Below are 16,612 nucleotides of genomic sequence, written 5' to 3' on the forward strand. Positions count from 1 at the left end.
TCACCTGCCCTAGTTTTTTAGCTTTTTTTTATGAAGTAAAATCATATTCGAGACAGACTTTCCAACGAATCAGTTTTCTATTCATTTAATTAAAACTGAACTACTAATTACAGCTTACTATACTGTGTGTAATTTAAAGTTGAAGTTCTAAGTTCTGTGTACATTCTGCTCTTCTAGTTATAGCAAAAACTGTACTACAGTTAGTCCTGCACCAAAAAAAATGACATTGCTTGAGTAAATGCTGCTGTATCAAGCAGATATTTTTTACTGATATTGGTGAAATGGAATGTGCACAATACACTTTTTTTTTTTTTTTTTTAATTTCTAACCAAAATATAGATCCAGCTAAAATATGCTTATTTAGAGACTGACAGTCCAAAGTGACCATTCTACTGAAACTTGTGTCTGCCACATGATTTTAATGAATCAATGAATGAACAAACAAATTAATGCTTTTTTAATATATAATTTAATAAAAAAATTAAATAAAAAAAAAAAAAAAAAACGTCTGAATTGAGGGATATTATAGCAACATAGTTGTGAGATAAAAAAGTGACAATTACCTCATTCATTTATTCATTCATACAGTCTTTCGATCGATGCAAAATAGATAGATAGATAGATAGATAGATAGATAGATAGATAGATAGATAGATAGATAGATAGATAGATAGATAGATAGATAGATAGATAGATTTTTTTGCAGGTTTGAAATGTGAGATAAACTTGAGATAAAAAGTCAAAAATACATTCATTAATTCATTTATTATGAGGCCAAAACAGACTTCAATATATTTCACTTTCATTGCATGGAAAAGAGCAGCATGAACATTGTAATAAACATCTCCATTTGTGCTCCAATGAAGAAAATCATGTTGGTTTTGAACGACATTACCATAAATAAATGATGACTCAGTTTTCATTGCAGCTCATTTATTTGTTTTATAATTTAAATCCGCTCTCATTTGATAAGCAGCATTCAGTGACATTATAAACTACAGCAATACCAGATATTAAAACCCATATCTCATAAATCCAACATTTATAGCACTGCATGCTTGACAAAATGCTTCCATTCAGTAGTTTATTGGAGTGACTCCTTGAGTAGAAAGGAGCTGTGTGTGTGTGTGTGTGTAATAGACTCTAGTGGGAGTGGTACTCCTGTGTATATTTAGTAATGCAGGCTTGCGTCAAGCCTGTCTAAAGTTCATTGCACTTGGCTTCTCCACATCAGGCTGTGTGCATGAGCTCTCTCATCGAAAATACTCTGTCTTTCTCTCCCTCCCACTAACAATGTAAAAACAGGAGCAACAGAACTCCAATTTAAGCCTAGATCAGCCACAAGGCTGAGGAAAAAAATCCCACGTTGACAGACAGGAGGAAGATATCCTGTCCATGGCAATTATGTCAGCTCATATTTCCTCTTTTAATAAAGGTATATTAGCTATAACTATTCTATCTGCTATGTGTATCATTGTTATTTTTTCTATCTGTAATCATAAACATACTGACACACTGAATCTACAAATGAAGAATATAACAAAATGTTAACAGGTCAGTAAGGTGCTAACGAAAATATACATTTTCAGTATTAATTAATTAATTGTCTTTTTTCTGAGGCTTAAAAGGGTAATTATTTCCAGACATACATATATATATATATATATATATATATATAAATAACATACATGTAGTGTGTGTGTGTGTGTGTGTGTGTGTGTGTGCGGATTTATAATTTATTTACAATTCTTAAATATGCAGCAATTGTCACACACACTAAACCCATTCTAATAAATGACACATTTAGCTTTGTCTTAATTTAGTGTGAAATTGTGTTTTTCTCTCTGTTCTCTGTTTGAATGAGAACTGTGGTCTAATTTGTGTTTCACTTTAGAAGGTCATTTTATGCATTTATTTCCATGCTAAATTGGTGATAAAATTATGTAAAAAAAAAAACATTAAGTATCAATATTATGCGAGGAATGACCAAACACTTATTTATTTTTTCCCAGCCTTAAAGGAACAGTTCACCAAAAAATTTAAGTTTGTTTAAAATTAGCTCACTGGAGCTAAATTGATGGACTGGAATCATTAGATTGCTGGTGTATTATCGAGATGTTTTTATCAGCTGTTTGGACTATCATTCTGATCGCACCCATTCACTACAGATGATCCACTGGTGAGCGAGGGATGTAACATTACATTTCTCCAAATCAGTTCCGATTAAGGAACTAACTTTAGTTTATGTGCTTTAGATTTGGTTGTCACCCCAAAACATTACAATGTATACAGGTATGTGGCCATAATTGACATTTAAAATTAAATGTAGAACAAATTAGTTTAACTCTGAAAAACTGATCAAATCATACAAGTTCTGAGCTTATTAAAACTCCAAGTGTCTCTGACTACTGTATGAGGTACATAAGCATTCAGATCACACGGTGAGATGACTTTGACGGTGTAATTCCACTGATGATGAAATTGCAGCAGCGAGAGGGGTAAAATGAAGAGAGATGTACACCCTCACTTTGAAGTGAACGTTGACAATAATAATGTAAGGCCACCATCTCTGAAGTAGTGCATGCTCTCGTACAGTGCATGTCTGTCCTAATAAACCGATGAAAGTGGAATGAAATGGTGTCCACCTCTAGCTAATTGTTTAAAAGCCTATCCTGGTTTAAAAAAATAAAAAAATAAAATAATAATCTTTATGAGAGCAGAAACAAAAAAGAGCGGCGATAATGAAAAAAGGAGGAGGAGGATCAGATGGCTCTTTCAGAATTCCTCATTAATTAAAAGAGGCAGATGAAGTGTAATGTCACCCAGGGGACGGGGATTAGAGAGGCTCAGGGCCATGATGACTCCAGCACTGTGACCTCAGCAGGATAGAGAGGCTGCAGGAGACCAAACGGCCTCTGCAGAGAACAAGAGCTACTGTTAGGAGCTTCATCTGCGAGTGGAGGTATTCTGGCAAACTCGGTTTGTGGGTAGGGACAGTCAGAAGGCATGGAGAGTAGAATATGTCATCTTCTTATGACCAAAGAAATAAAACAAGGGCTTCTTTTCATTTTTATAAAAGCCAAATTTAGGAGTATGAAATGGTGAATTTATAAAGATTGAATTGCGTTCACAAATATAAAACAAGCTATTTTTATACTGCCAGAACATTTGCATTTTTTATAGAAAATATTAGAAGTTAATAGTTAATAGTAATTAATATTTTGTTATCCGAAAATGTTATGCTCAGAGCCTTGATCATAACCTTATAACAGGCACCAGTTCCTATTAGAGACCTGCACGATCGCGGGACCCACCGCAGCAGAGTGTGGCACGGGACAACACTTGATGGGCGAGTAGAGATTTGTGTTTGCAGGATGCGAGAGTATAATTAGGGTGTGCTCACACTAGACAATCTTAACTGTGCCAGAGTGCATTTGATCCCCAAAGCCTGGTTCGTTTGACTAGTGTGATCGCTCTGTTACGCAGTCCCTGGCTCGGTTTGAAGAGGTGGGCAAGAGCATGGTTCAGTTATGTAGATCAGAGTGTGAGCCTTACCTCGCCGGAGTGCAGATCTCCTGATGCGTGCTGCATGATTGCGTCAATATTTCTGAGCGCCAAAATCGATAGATCTGTAAAGCAATATAATTTGAGAGGGACCTGTGTAACCGTGTCCCATACGACTCAAAATAATAAAGCACAAAGTTAACAAAATGATTCACTCCACTGAGCAAGCGCTTCTCTACTGTCTTCATGTGCTATCACAAACTTCCTATTTCCAACTTATAAAGTCATGGTTACCAGCTCGGTGCATTCTTTTCTGTTAAAATAACAGTGGACAATGGTTTGTGGATGTTGATGCTTAGCCTAAATAATATGATTGGGAGCATCCCCTCCTGTGACCCTTGATTTGTCTGTATGTGTATACAGAGCCAGTGAGCAACAGACTTTCAACATAATGAAAAACATTAACGTGATAATAATGCATTAACTTGCCCAGCCCTAATATATGTAAATATTGAAAATGTTAAAATTGAATTCCTTTTTATTTTTATTTATTTTATTTTTTTGGCATTCATATTCCTTCATAATTCGTTTCAATTATGGAGATCAAGAAATACTCTAAACATGCAGAAAGATTCCAGATTCCAGATTATTTTTTCCGACCTGGGACCGTCTCGTGCACTTACAGTACTACCTGATCTGCATAACCGCTATCAAATAGTCAAGACCATAATAAATCTATGACAGCGTTCATATGAATGCAATGATTTATATAAAAAGAGGAGAGAGAGAGAGTGCGAGAGCGCGAGAGAGAGAGAGAGAATCAAAACCAATGAATGATGACGTTGGTCAGAAGAGATAAACTTGTGGAGCAGCATTAACTAGTTTTCTTTAATTTAATGTTAAGGTAATATAACACAAAGTATAGTATTGTATAGTAAAACTAATATAACAATCAGTTGAGGACTGTGGAAAAGTCATCAAAGTCTGTAAAAAGTGCAATTTTAATGCATTCGTGCTGAACAAAAATATACATTTTTGAACTCTTCATCAAATACACGATTCACATCATCAACTCATGAACTGTTCACAATAATACCTATAACATTCATTAAGAAAGTAAATAGGGTGAATTTTCATTGAATGCCTATCTTATCTTTAATACACTGTTACTGTGTATATGCCAAGTTATATTTCTTCTGCTAATTTAAATGTATTCATGCCAGCACAATAACTATCCAACTGGATAGTGACTGTGAATTTGCCCATGTATAGATGTGATGGAACAAATATTCTCTTCTTCCGTGACTATGCAGCTCAGTCATCTACATCTTCTTAAGCTCAGCTGCCGACATCTTTCAGTAATGACTAATGCTGCTCTACTGTTCTAAATTTTCCGGGAAGCTCTCGTTTGAGGTCTGTAGGAGGAGAAGAAATCGAAAATCGAGGGTGGATGGTGAGAAAAGTAATTGCAATGGTATGTCTTAAATGGGCAGCTCCATCTCGTTTTGCCAAAGAAATGATCCATACGGGAAATCATGAGTGGAAAGAAGTAACTTGAAACAAGTGGTGGCTTATTTGAGTTAAAATAACTGCTAGTGTGATGCTCCGGGAGAGAAGTAAGTTATCTCTAAAAAAAAAAAGAAAAAGAAAAAAGAAACCAGTCCCTGCCTGCAGGGATACTGTTGCATCACGAGCTAACACTGCCAGTGGGGAATTAAAACCATTCGTTCATAATTCAGGATGCAGAGCCAGGAAGAGACAGGGCCATATGTTCCAATCATCTGTAAAAATGAAATGCAATGTATTTGTCTAACTTTGTGTAGAACTCATCTTCAGGAAACACTCATACGGTGGTTTTCACTACTGGTCCTATGGACCCACAGCACGGCACATTTTCTAGGTCTCTCTTATCTGAGTTCATAGAGTTCTCCTAATAAGCTAGTGATCTAAAGAAGGTGTGTTAAAAAAAAAAAAAGGATCCTGAGCACCAGGAGTGAAAAACACTGCACTAACAGAAATTTCCTCCTGCCACCGCTGACCCATAGCTGCTACAATAGAAAGACTGATTTCATAGAGGATCACAGTCCCGCCCACAGCTGGTGCCAGAAGTAAAAATTCAATGCAATTTCTGCATTGACATTTGGGGTATAAGCCTTAAAAACGTAACCATACATGGTAGACTTAAAACCAGCTACGGCTGTACTAAGCAATAGTATATGCTCATATAAACGCAAAAGGATCATGGGGCACTAACCTTGTTTTGAGATAAATGCCTTTTATTCGCGATGTCTTGGCTAAGTACTTCATTACCCACAATCCTGAACAATCCCACAATCCCACAGTAATGCATCTGATTGGTGGAGCGCTTATAACAGTCTGGTTAAACCCCGCGAAGGTCCGTGAAGACTGAAGAAACAAAATAAAATAAAAACCTGTGTTGCATTTTTGCACGGTAGACTTATCAGTGCAATCATGATCTCCTTGGCTGCCATGAGAGTTTTGCAGGGAGGTTGGTAACGTTAGTAAGCATTATCGTCAACTTTAGCTAGGCTTCTGTAGCCTTCATACGGTATGAGTCATATCAAGCATTTTATAATGCCACTGTCAAAAAAATATTTAGCCTAGGCAAACCTTTTTGTGCATTTACTGAACATTTGTATAATGGGAACGACATGTGTTGACGACTGAGCGGTGATTGCAGTCAGGTACAAAGCACTGCACCATTGCTGACGTTATCATTAACCACTTTCACACACGCACACAATATAAAATACAAGATGATAAATATAAAAATCAATACACAATACATATATAAAACACGATTTTTTTTATTTACACGATTAATACTGAAAGAACTGCTTTTATTGCACATTCACTATATAAAATAAAATTCACTGGAGGAAAAAGTTCGAGCTGGTGGTCGTCATCAGATTTGGAATTTGCTCCAAAGGCTCGTTCGCGGCTGTGGGCTTCAGTCAAATTCAGTGAGGCGCAGTGGTTTATGGGACGAGTAGTTCCTGCACTCGAAATGAAAATATGTACACAGTCTTGTACCTTTGACTTTTTTTGGGATTTTGTCTTAATTTTTTCACTTGAAATGATATGTTATATGTTATATATATAAAAACATCCTTAGAATGAAACAATGATTTATTATTATTTTTTTTTTATATTTAAAAATTCAAAAAAAAAAAAAAGAAAAACATTTCTGTGAGGGGAAAGCTGAATTACTTTATTATTCATGTACATTTATATATCATATATATATATATATATATATATATATATATATATATATATATATATATATAAGACATATAAATGCACAGTATGATAAAAAATATTATTCTCTCTCTTTTTCTTTTAAAAAGAGAAAATCTTAGCAACGCCAAACTTGTGAATGGTGGAGCAACTCAAATAACATGCAAAACGATTAACATAAGTTGAAGAGAGAAATTAACTTTTTTTTTTATTATTGAATCCACAAATAACAAGAGAAGTGTTATTTATCAGCCTAAAACATGAAACAAGCACTGGGTAAATATATAAAGCTTTTGCTAAGTGAAAGATAAATCTGAGTACAAGAGCTTTATTAGACTCACAGCCAACATTTGATGTTAACAACAAAAGAAAAGAAAGAAAAAATCTTCTCATTTTGAAAATTTCTAAAAGACTATTCATAATGATATCCTAATTATGCATGAATTCCCTTCATTTTTTTACATATTTTTGAGGGTTTTTAATATTTTTCTGTCCAAGACCCATAACAAATGTACGTCCCACCAGATGAGAACCATGTGGATATGTGGTTTCGGTTGGGCACTTAAATGACTCAAATTACTGGTATCTCAAAGATCTCTTGCAAGTCCATTGGAGTCCAAAAATAATCCATATACTGTAAAAACACAACCCAAACAACTAATAAATGTGTGGAGATCTCCTACAGAAACCCTAGTGACTGTGGACGGGGCATGTAACTTGATGACGGGAACTGGCTGATAGTCAATCAGGAACAGGCGAGCCCTGATTATAATCATAGGCTACGTGCTCACTTAATATAGCGCTTCACACCTCTCCAGCCCATTAACATTTACGTCAGTGATATTGAGAGGATTTTGGAATGAGAGTGGAGGAGTGAATTGTCTGATGTATTAATTGGACTCATTGTGAGCCCTGTAGAGTCACTGATAATTACTGATGCTGGATTATAGGAACTGAGACGCAGTTCCCAGATTAGTAAAAAGAGATGTGTTCAGGCTGGAGGTGTCATATAATATACAGCAGCACTACATGTGACCTTTCAGATGGGCATTAGTATCTTTATATATTGAAATGTTTATAGTACATTCATGTATATACAATTTGAACATACGTTACATCTTTTTGAACTTCCCCAACAATATACAGCATAGATTTTGCATATTTTTTTTCTCCCCTTCAAGTGTCACATCTTTAATTCAAGGGATAATCTGTTCAGTTATCCCATGGAATGCAATGAATTTAAGTGGATAAAATGTGTCAAAGGGAGCTGAGAGTAATACGGTCATGTTGGTAGCTGATTGCACAATTACATTTCCCAATAATATTAAAAGAATCGGCTCAAAAGGTGATGGGGATATGTAGAATGGTGCAGCTTGCATACAGTATGCAGCAAGAATGCAAATTGATAAACTTATTTCAACACATTTTATTTATTTAGAAATATGAGATGTTACCTATTATTATAATTATAGGACAGTTCAAATCACATTTTCTGATTGTTTTATGCATCCCTAATGGGTATTGTAAATAAAAGGCCTTTTTTTTTTTTCTACAAATCACTAAAAGTGTCAAAACTTGGTGACATTTCCCTAGAACACTTGCTAAAAATACAATAAGGCCATTTTCTGAGAATAATTGTTCCATTATTCAAAACTTGCATGTGTTGCTTTCATGCTCTGACTTCTACTTTCACTTCTGTGGAACCTTTACTGTAGCGTTTCAGCCAGAGGTTCAACGTCGCTCATGTTATTCCTCACCATTAGGCAACGGTGATTCATTCAGCAATATTTAATGTCTTGGGAGTGAGAACGCAGGGCCTTTATAAAAAGAGCTATCGAATAATTATGAAAAAAGACCAGAACTTATATTACTGATATCCACTTATTTCATTTTTAACAAAGAATCCACTGTAGTACCGCACATCGCCAAAACCATTGTCAATAACTGACTGTCAGTTCAGCATAGCACTCAGAAAGAGCGTAATAGGCTACATCCATTCATTTCATTTCAGCCAACCCCCAGTATTCACGATGGAAAGGCTTTTACTGTTGTAATAAAGGCTCTTGAGTACAGTACTGACAAATCTTCGATCTCCTCCATGTTTAAGGCCCCCTCCAGCAAGAACGCCCCACTCTTTGTTATCTGAGCTGACAATATTGATATTTTCCTAATAGTCAAAGTGAGTTCTCCACTCAGGACTCATACTGGAGAGTGGGGATTTGAATGGCATGTATTGATGCTTACTAATGGAAGGGCCTATACAGCCTGCCACCTTGATTAGGGAGATACAGGACAATGTTATGTTATAACAACAGAGAACAAATTCAATGAGTACAAAAAAGAAAAACAGAAAAACTAAATGTACAATTCCCTTGATAGTAGCAGGAGAGGCTGATGTACTGCTTCTAAAGAGGTTGTAAGGTGGAATCCGGGGAAACAGGATTAGACCAATTTAGATAGTATCTTAATTCAAACATTAAACCAAGCTAATTCCCTGCTGTTGCTTTCAATATGTTTTTGACTATTTCCAAGTGCATGTTTTTCTTTTGCAAAATTGGAACTTTCAGTGTAGATGCCTTCGCTGAAATAAACTAGAATGATTAGGCTTTTTCACATGGCAAAACAACATTTGTTTTTTGGTGAGAGAATGTGGTGTCGTGCGTTAATTTTGTCAAACATCAACATCAATATATATATAATTATTATTATTATTATTTATTTTATTTTTTTTATTTTTTTGTGTGGTCACACACTTTTTATCTTGTAATTGGAACTCTATAGCTCAAAATGTGAAATAGTGTAATGTGCCATTATATGTAACAATTTCATTTCTCATAATTTATATATTTATTTCTTGGTTTAAAGCTTCTCACAATTACTTTTTCATATTTTACTCTGGTTACTCCTGAAACAGGATTCCATAAATAGCAGACTTATAAATCAGTTATCAGTATATGCCCATCAGTGTTATATTAGCGAGAGGCTATTACAGTTTTTATGTTTTATATTTAAACAGTTTTGTATTATTTCAAATAAAGAACAATGATGGTCAGACAGTGAATAAAATAGTCATATTTTATATGTAACAATTTATATTATATAATATGTAAAACCTTTTTGGTTGAATCTTTCAGTCCTAGGTAATTACATATATATATATATATATATATATATATATATATATATATATATATATATATATATATATATATATATATATATATATATATATATATATACATACACATACATACATACATACACACACACACATATATATATATATATATATATATATATATATAACCACCTATAATGATAACACATTGACATGTGAAAAACAAATCAGATTGAGAACCGACTGCACCTTCAACCGTTGAAGGCACAATCATACTCTCATGTGCGCATAATCATGTTTTTTTTTTTTTTTTTTTTACACAGTTTATGAGCCTTTTCCACATTGTCAGCTGTTCAAAGACACATCACACTTTAGCAGGAGATGGTACCACATGGAATGTGTCCTGTGCCACCGGACTCTGTGGTCGTGTAACTAATCATCTTGACTTATGTGGAGCACGGGTGTGGCTGCCCAGTCCCTGCTCATTATCACCATTAACAACAAGCTGTCATCCCACATCCTGGGAGGCTGGTGACACAGTTTGCATTTAGGAACTCTGTCATATGCATTATGCATTTGTCTCAAGCCCCAAGGTGTGTGGCATATCACACTGTCTCTTGATTAAGGACACTGGCAGACATTTGTCATTTACTGAAGTTGCTTAAACGTTTTTGTTCCTAAATATTACAAAAAGGGTCGAGATCGGGCTAAAGATTTTTGATCAGACTTAAAAAAAATAATAATTAATCACATAATTGGTTAACTTTTCATCATGGTTTAATGATTCATTGAAGCTTACATCTTCAAGCTCTATCACAACTTTCTGACCACCAGATTTACACTTGCTAAATGACATAAATCTAATATATATATATATATATAAATGGGATGCCCAATAAATATCGGCAACATTTATTGTGCATTTAGTAAGTAATACCGGATCTGTAATCCTGAGGCCCACTGTTGTGCCATTCATCCACGACCATCACCTCATGCTGCAGTATGATAATGCACAGCTCCATGTTGCAAGCAAGGAAAGAGGAAAGATGCTATAGATGGAAACTCAGACCTCATTAAAGTCTCATGAATAGCCCTCATACATTAGAGCATCAACCAGTTGTTTTAACAGCAAGCCTACACTCATGATTAACTTCATAGTTCATTAAAACATAGCCAACAATTAAGAGCAGAGTGATGATTTTCTAAAAGCTTTGACAAATGAGCTGTAAAGGGCCACCTCTGCAGCTGTGGCCAATATCGGAAGGCTATTTACCAGGACAATCATTACATTTATGATTGTTATCGATGCACAGCTTGAGCTCACAAAGAACTGTCTTGTTTACTTCTCAAATTGAAGATTTTACACAAAATGTTTAAATTTATGCTGGATGACACAGTATAAAAGTATAAATATCAGGTATTTTTAGTTTTAAATTCTTGACTTACTGTACGATCAAAGCCATTTAATATGACATTGTGACTGCACATTCCGTTTTAATGCATTGCTAAATGTCCTACAGGTAGGCTAATTAACTAGTATGTTGTACGATTTTATTATTAACTAGAAAAGTTTAAAGACAAATTTCAATGTTGGCTTGATGAAACTTTGTCGTTTTAAGGTTTTTTTCCAACCTGGTCTCATAAAAATATGTACCTGTGCGCACTTTTTGCGCAACTCCGTTTTTACATACCCTATTGCACGTTTCGCTGCAGTTTCAAAAAGAAATGTCCACTGAGTGGCGCTAAAACACTGGTTCGATTCATGAACCCTGGGACGTTTTTATTATGTTGATATAGATAAAGTATGTATTGCTGTGTTTTTATTATGGTGGTGTTGGTGCAGTGGATAAGACACATGCCATTGGTGTGAGAGACCCGGGTTCTAATCCACTGTGAGACACCAATGTGTCCCTGAGCAAGACACTTAACCCCTAGTTGCTCCAGAGGTGTGCGACCTCTGACATATATAGCAATTGTAAGTCGCTTCAGCTAAATGAATAAATGTAAATGTTGCTTCTGGTATATATTACGGAGGTTCAGAATTCAAATATAGACGGTTTCATCGGGCGCACACGCCTGGACCTAAGTTAACTTCCGGTCTGTTGGCTCCAGTAGTAATTGCCTTCTACAAACGCAGTGAAAGTCAAGGTGATGAGTAGACTGAAGTTGGGCTCAGGTGGTTGTGCTGCGGATGTGTTTCCCATACATTTATTTATTTTTGGATTCTTGCCACAATTTTAAAACTGATAGATTTTCAAAAAGGATTCGTTGAATAAACATGAGTAACGTTACGTACTGCACTTTTATTAATAATTCCTTACATTTATATGTTTAAATATCAAAGCAAGGCACAGGTGTTTTTATATCGCTGCATTTCTGAAGGAAGACTTGCATGTTATATACCTGATAAAGCAGCGTGGAAGCGTACCAGCTCTGCTTCGTTTACAGCTGTTACTGGGGAAATCTCTATTTCTCGCGCTTTATGTCTATGCTTTAAAACATCTCCTGCTGGCAAATAATGAATTTACATATTCATTAAGTCCGCCTGATCCACGCAGAAAACATATTTGGTTTGTTATCAAAAAAGATCTACTCTAGAGGGAGTTGGCTGTTGTTATTTATTCTATTTGGAAGTCTACCGGAAGTTAAGTTAGGTCCACAATATATTCACGCGCAGTAACGTTTGTTTATGTTGTTGCCATTGAAACCGTCTATATGTGGACTGTCGCTAAAAGTTAATGCTCTATCGTGTCGGATATGCCCTACACCAAACCAAACCCTAAACTTACCCGATAGTGTTTAGAATTGCAAAACTGATATAAAAACACATTTATTGATACAACCGTGCCATTTGAACTTCCTTTTATGCATATTTGACCTGCTTTGTCAAACCATGGTTACACATGATTCAAACCAGAGCTCCTCACCTCTCAAGTACAGCTCTGTACTCTGTGAGCTACCGAACAAAACTACCGCTTATGAGAACCCATAAATCTGAAGCCAGATATTTGCGATGCTTATGTTCAAAAGCATCAGGTTTCAAATCTCCTAGCATATTAATACTGTTTTGAATCCATAACATGATATTCTTCAAGTAAATGTAAATTTGGGTGTTAGAGTTTTACTCCCTTTAATCTCCATTTATTTTGGAAACTGCAATGATATGTACTTAATGGTATGTATTTCACATCTCTCTAAAAAGTGCACTCAGGTACTTTTATGCCATGAGACCAGGTAGTTTTTCTCACAAAGTCAATAAAACGTGGCATGTTTTAGCAGCTTGCTAGCAATGTTTAGCATGTTTCTGACATTTTTTTTAAACAAGTTGCTAGCATGATTAAGCACATTAATAGCATGTTTTGACATGTTGGTAGCATAATTAAACACAATTATAGCATGTTTAAGATGTTGTTAGCCTGATTTAATGTTGTTAACGTTATTTAACACATTACTAACATAATTTAACATGTTACTAGCCATATGTATGTAAATGTAGATGCCACATTCAGCCGCTCCAGCCACGCTGATGTGTGCGCCATCTTGGATCAGTTAACATGTTGCACTCTCAGTAAAATCAATGATTTGTACAAGATGCCACAACATAGCACAGCCTCTGCTTGCTCTCGAAGTCAACGTAAACCTTCTGCCATATTGAGAGTCAGTTTTGTATTAGGACACCCTTAAAAACATTATATTGTAGCTTATTGTTTTTTTATAATGTTTTGATTGCAAGAAAAAAAAAAAGTGGCTTCATGGCACTGCTGTGCTGATTCACTGTGCATAAACTGAACCCGCAGGGTTTTTTCTTTCTTTTTTTTCTTTTTTTTTTTTTTTCCTTGAGAACAGATATGCTTTCAGATTGGATGTCAGGTTAACTTTCACACAGGCTGATCAACGAGATTAATGCTCACACGTCTGTCAAAATGAGATTAGATTTCCCTCCGTTCTGTGCAAAATCTGCCAGGAACTGGATAAGGGATGCAATCTTCATAGGTTCAGCCGCGCTGTTTGGCAAGTCTCGATTCTGATATCAGAGATACGGCAGCACGGAGAGTGATATCACTTGCTAGTCAAGGACAGACGCTTTCCCTTAGGATATTATCTACTGCACACTTGAGATCTGAAGAGCCAAATACATTTCTACCAATCAAGTGCATGGCACTGGCATCATGCTAATCAGCTCAAAACATGCTTGTGACTGAATCATACTAGACAGCATCTTTGGCTTTGAGTTCATTAAAAATGGAAGAGAATAATTATACTGAACCTCGCAAATTCCTGGAAGAAATAAAGGAAAGCACAGATTTAATCAGACTCAGAACATCAAACAAATCTGCTGCACATGTAATGCAATTCATTAAAGTAGCATCATAGCATCATACAGTCTAATTTAGTGGTGTTTGCTAACATTGCACTATTATTATTGCTCATTCTTTGGGATTTAAACAAATGCTTAACTTAAGGGTTTTAAACACACTATTTGTGTTAGACTTGGATGATACCACAAATTATGTGGCTAGTAAGGGGGAGACATTTTTCAGCTTGGTAAAAAACTACAGAGCCAAATTTTAGCGAGCTAATTGAACATATTGTTGACATTTGTGGTCTAATTGCTGGTACTAATACTGAGCATTTGAATTCTGGTCATACATTATTTGATTTCCTCAACAGTTACATCCAACTGTAGTGCTACTCAAAGCAGGTGGAATGATAGTTTAAGGGTAAGACATTGGAGTCTCAGGCTGCTGAAAATCAATGGGGGAAAAATGTACCTTTGTTTCGCAACACTTAAGTAAGAAGTACTGTGAGTGGCACTAAATCCACATTCACTTTTATCTAAAACAAATGTGAATCTGTCAATGTTTTATTACATTGATTGTTGTACGCACCACGACAGTTTGGAAATTAAATCCCTATAGAGCGGCGCTAAAAAGTTATTGCTATATCCCATTTGAAAATAACTTATACCAACACTAAAACTCTACCTTAAATCTATCTCATAGACAAAAAAAAAAAAAAAAAAAAAAAAAACTATCACCAAAAGCACACTTCAGATTAAAAAAAAAAGCATTTGCTGAAGCAATCATGTCATTTAGGCTCTTTTATCAAGTGTCGTGACCGAAGCATTTCACATCACAAATACACTGTTGTACCAGGTGAGCTACTGAGCAATTTTACTATGTCAGAAAAGCCTTCTATGCATCTGCCCCTGTAATTAATTTATGTGAAAAGGACTAAAGTTTTTGGTGTTTTACCACCACATGATTTCAGCTGTAAGGTTATGTTTTGAAGAATTTAGATAGAAGCACATTTTTTCAATATGCCTATAGTATCCCGTGTGGCCGGCCAAAAATAGTCGCGGTAGGATGGCATAAATCAGTAGAAATATGAAACACAGAACATTTCCTTAAAATGCATTCAGATATGTTTTTTTTATTGAATCTATGCATATACATGTAAAACAGATATATACCCGGTCACAATTTCGGTCTGAATTGGATGTAATTGCCAAAACGGTGCTGCCAAGATGTAGACACAAAACATACTGATATATTTCGTGATATCACAAAATCCCGCGATAGGATAGATTATCTCGCGAGATCTCGCTTTCTTCCGGAAGTTCCCTTCCGGAAGTTCTGGTACATCAAGCAGGCAACCACCACGAGGAGGAGAGAACTCGAAGAGGACTCTTGGAGGGAGATTTGTCGATATAAATTACATAAAATCTACCGTGGGGTAAGTACATTTTGTATTATTTGATTAACGTGCTTGAGTTTTACTTGTTTGACACGAAGGAACCGAGAGAAATGATGCCCACGTTGTCAACTGAAATTCACTGAGTATGGCTAAAATTAGCTAACGTTAAAAGGCTAAAAGTTACTTATATTGATGTGATTTTTATTTGTACGCTTTAATTAATTATTCAGGGGACATCACAGCCCTCCTGTCTTATCAGAAATGTCCTGTTCACTTTCTCACAGTTACAATGTGAGTGTTTCTCAGGGGCATCACATTAAAGCATAACACCTTTTGTAAAATAAAAATAAAATCTAATGCTTGTTGATTACCTTTTTCCCCCTAATGTTTCATTCATTCATCTTGGTCCAAGGGTTTTTTTTTTTTTTTAGCTGTAGACCATAAAGATATTTAGAAAATAAGTGCATGTCATTTATCTCAAATGTTTTATTTTATTTATTTTAAAAAGAAATGTGTTCTCTTCCCTCAGATGCTGTGAAGAGGTGGAGACTCTGAATGGGATGTAGCAATGGCAGAACACCTGAATCTTGCTCCGGGAAGAGATGGGGGTGGAGGTTACAAGAAATGAGCCAAACAACTGTAGTTTTAAGGGATAGTTCATCCAAAAATTAAAATAGTCATAATTTTCTCACCCTTATGTTACGATCATAATAATTTTTCCTACAGTGGCAGTTAATGGATTGTGAGATCTGCTTGGTTACAAACATTCTTCCAAATATCTTTGTGTTTATAAGACAACTGTGTAAGTCAATGACAAGATTAATAAAGAATTGATAAAAAGAAACCATCTTTTAATATTCTAGTAGAAAACATTCTCAGAAATGTAATATTTTAATTAATGTCGGTTCTATACAGTTTAAAATCATTTACACCACTTTGATTTCATAAATAGCAATGATTTCAAACATTTTATGATGGGGGTCTTATGTTTTATGATTTTCTTGTCACATGACAACAATGGCTCCTGCAAAG

General features: G+C 35.3%; 1 protein-coding gene across 1 annotated transcript in view; it reads right to left on the reverse strand.

Moving 5' to 3' along the window:
- Positions 1 to 5,873, reverse strand: part of LOC127934470 (contactin-5-like) — a gene marked incomplete at its 3' end in the record, with an annotated part of 155,110 nt that extends 149,237 nt beyond the window's left edge. The window contains exon 1 of the mRNA XM_052531884.1: positions 5,759 to 5,873. Within this exon, the coding sequence (XP_052387844.1) occupies positions 5,759 to 5,811 (53 nt within the window). The remainder of the gene's footprint in view (positions 1 to 5,758) is intronic.
- Between the last annotated feature and the right edge of the window lie 10,739 nt (positions 5,874 to 16,612).

The sequence above is a fragment of the Carassius gibelio genome, chromosome A18 (genome assembly GCF_023724105.1).
Source record: "Carassius gibelio isolate Cgi1373 ecotype wild population from Czech Republic chromosome A18, carGib1.2-hapl.c, whole genome shotgun sequence".
Taxonomy (NCBI): domain Eukaryota; kingdom Metazoa; phylum Chordata; class Actinopteri; order Cypriniformes; family Cyprinidae; genus Carassius; species Carassius gibelio.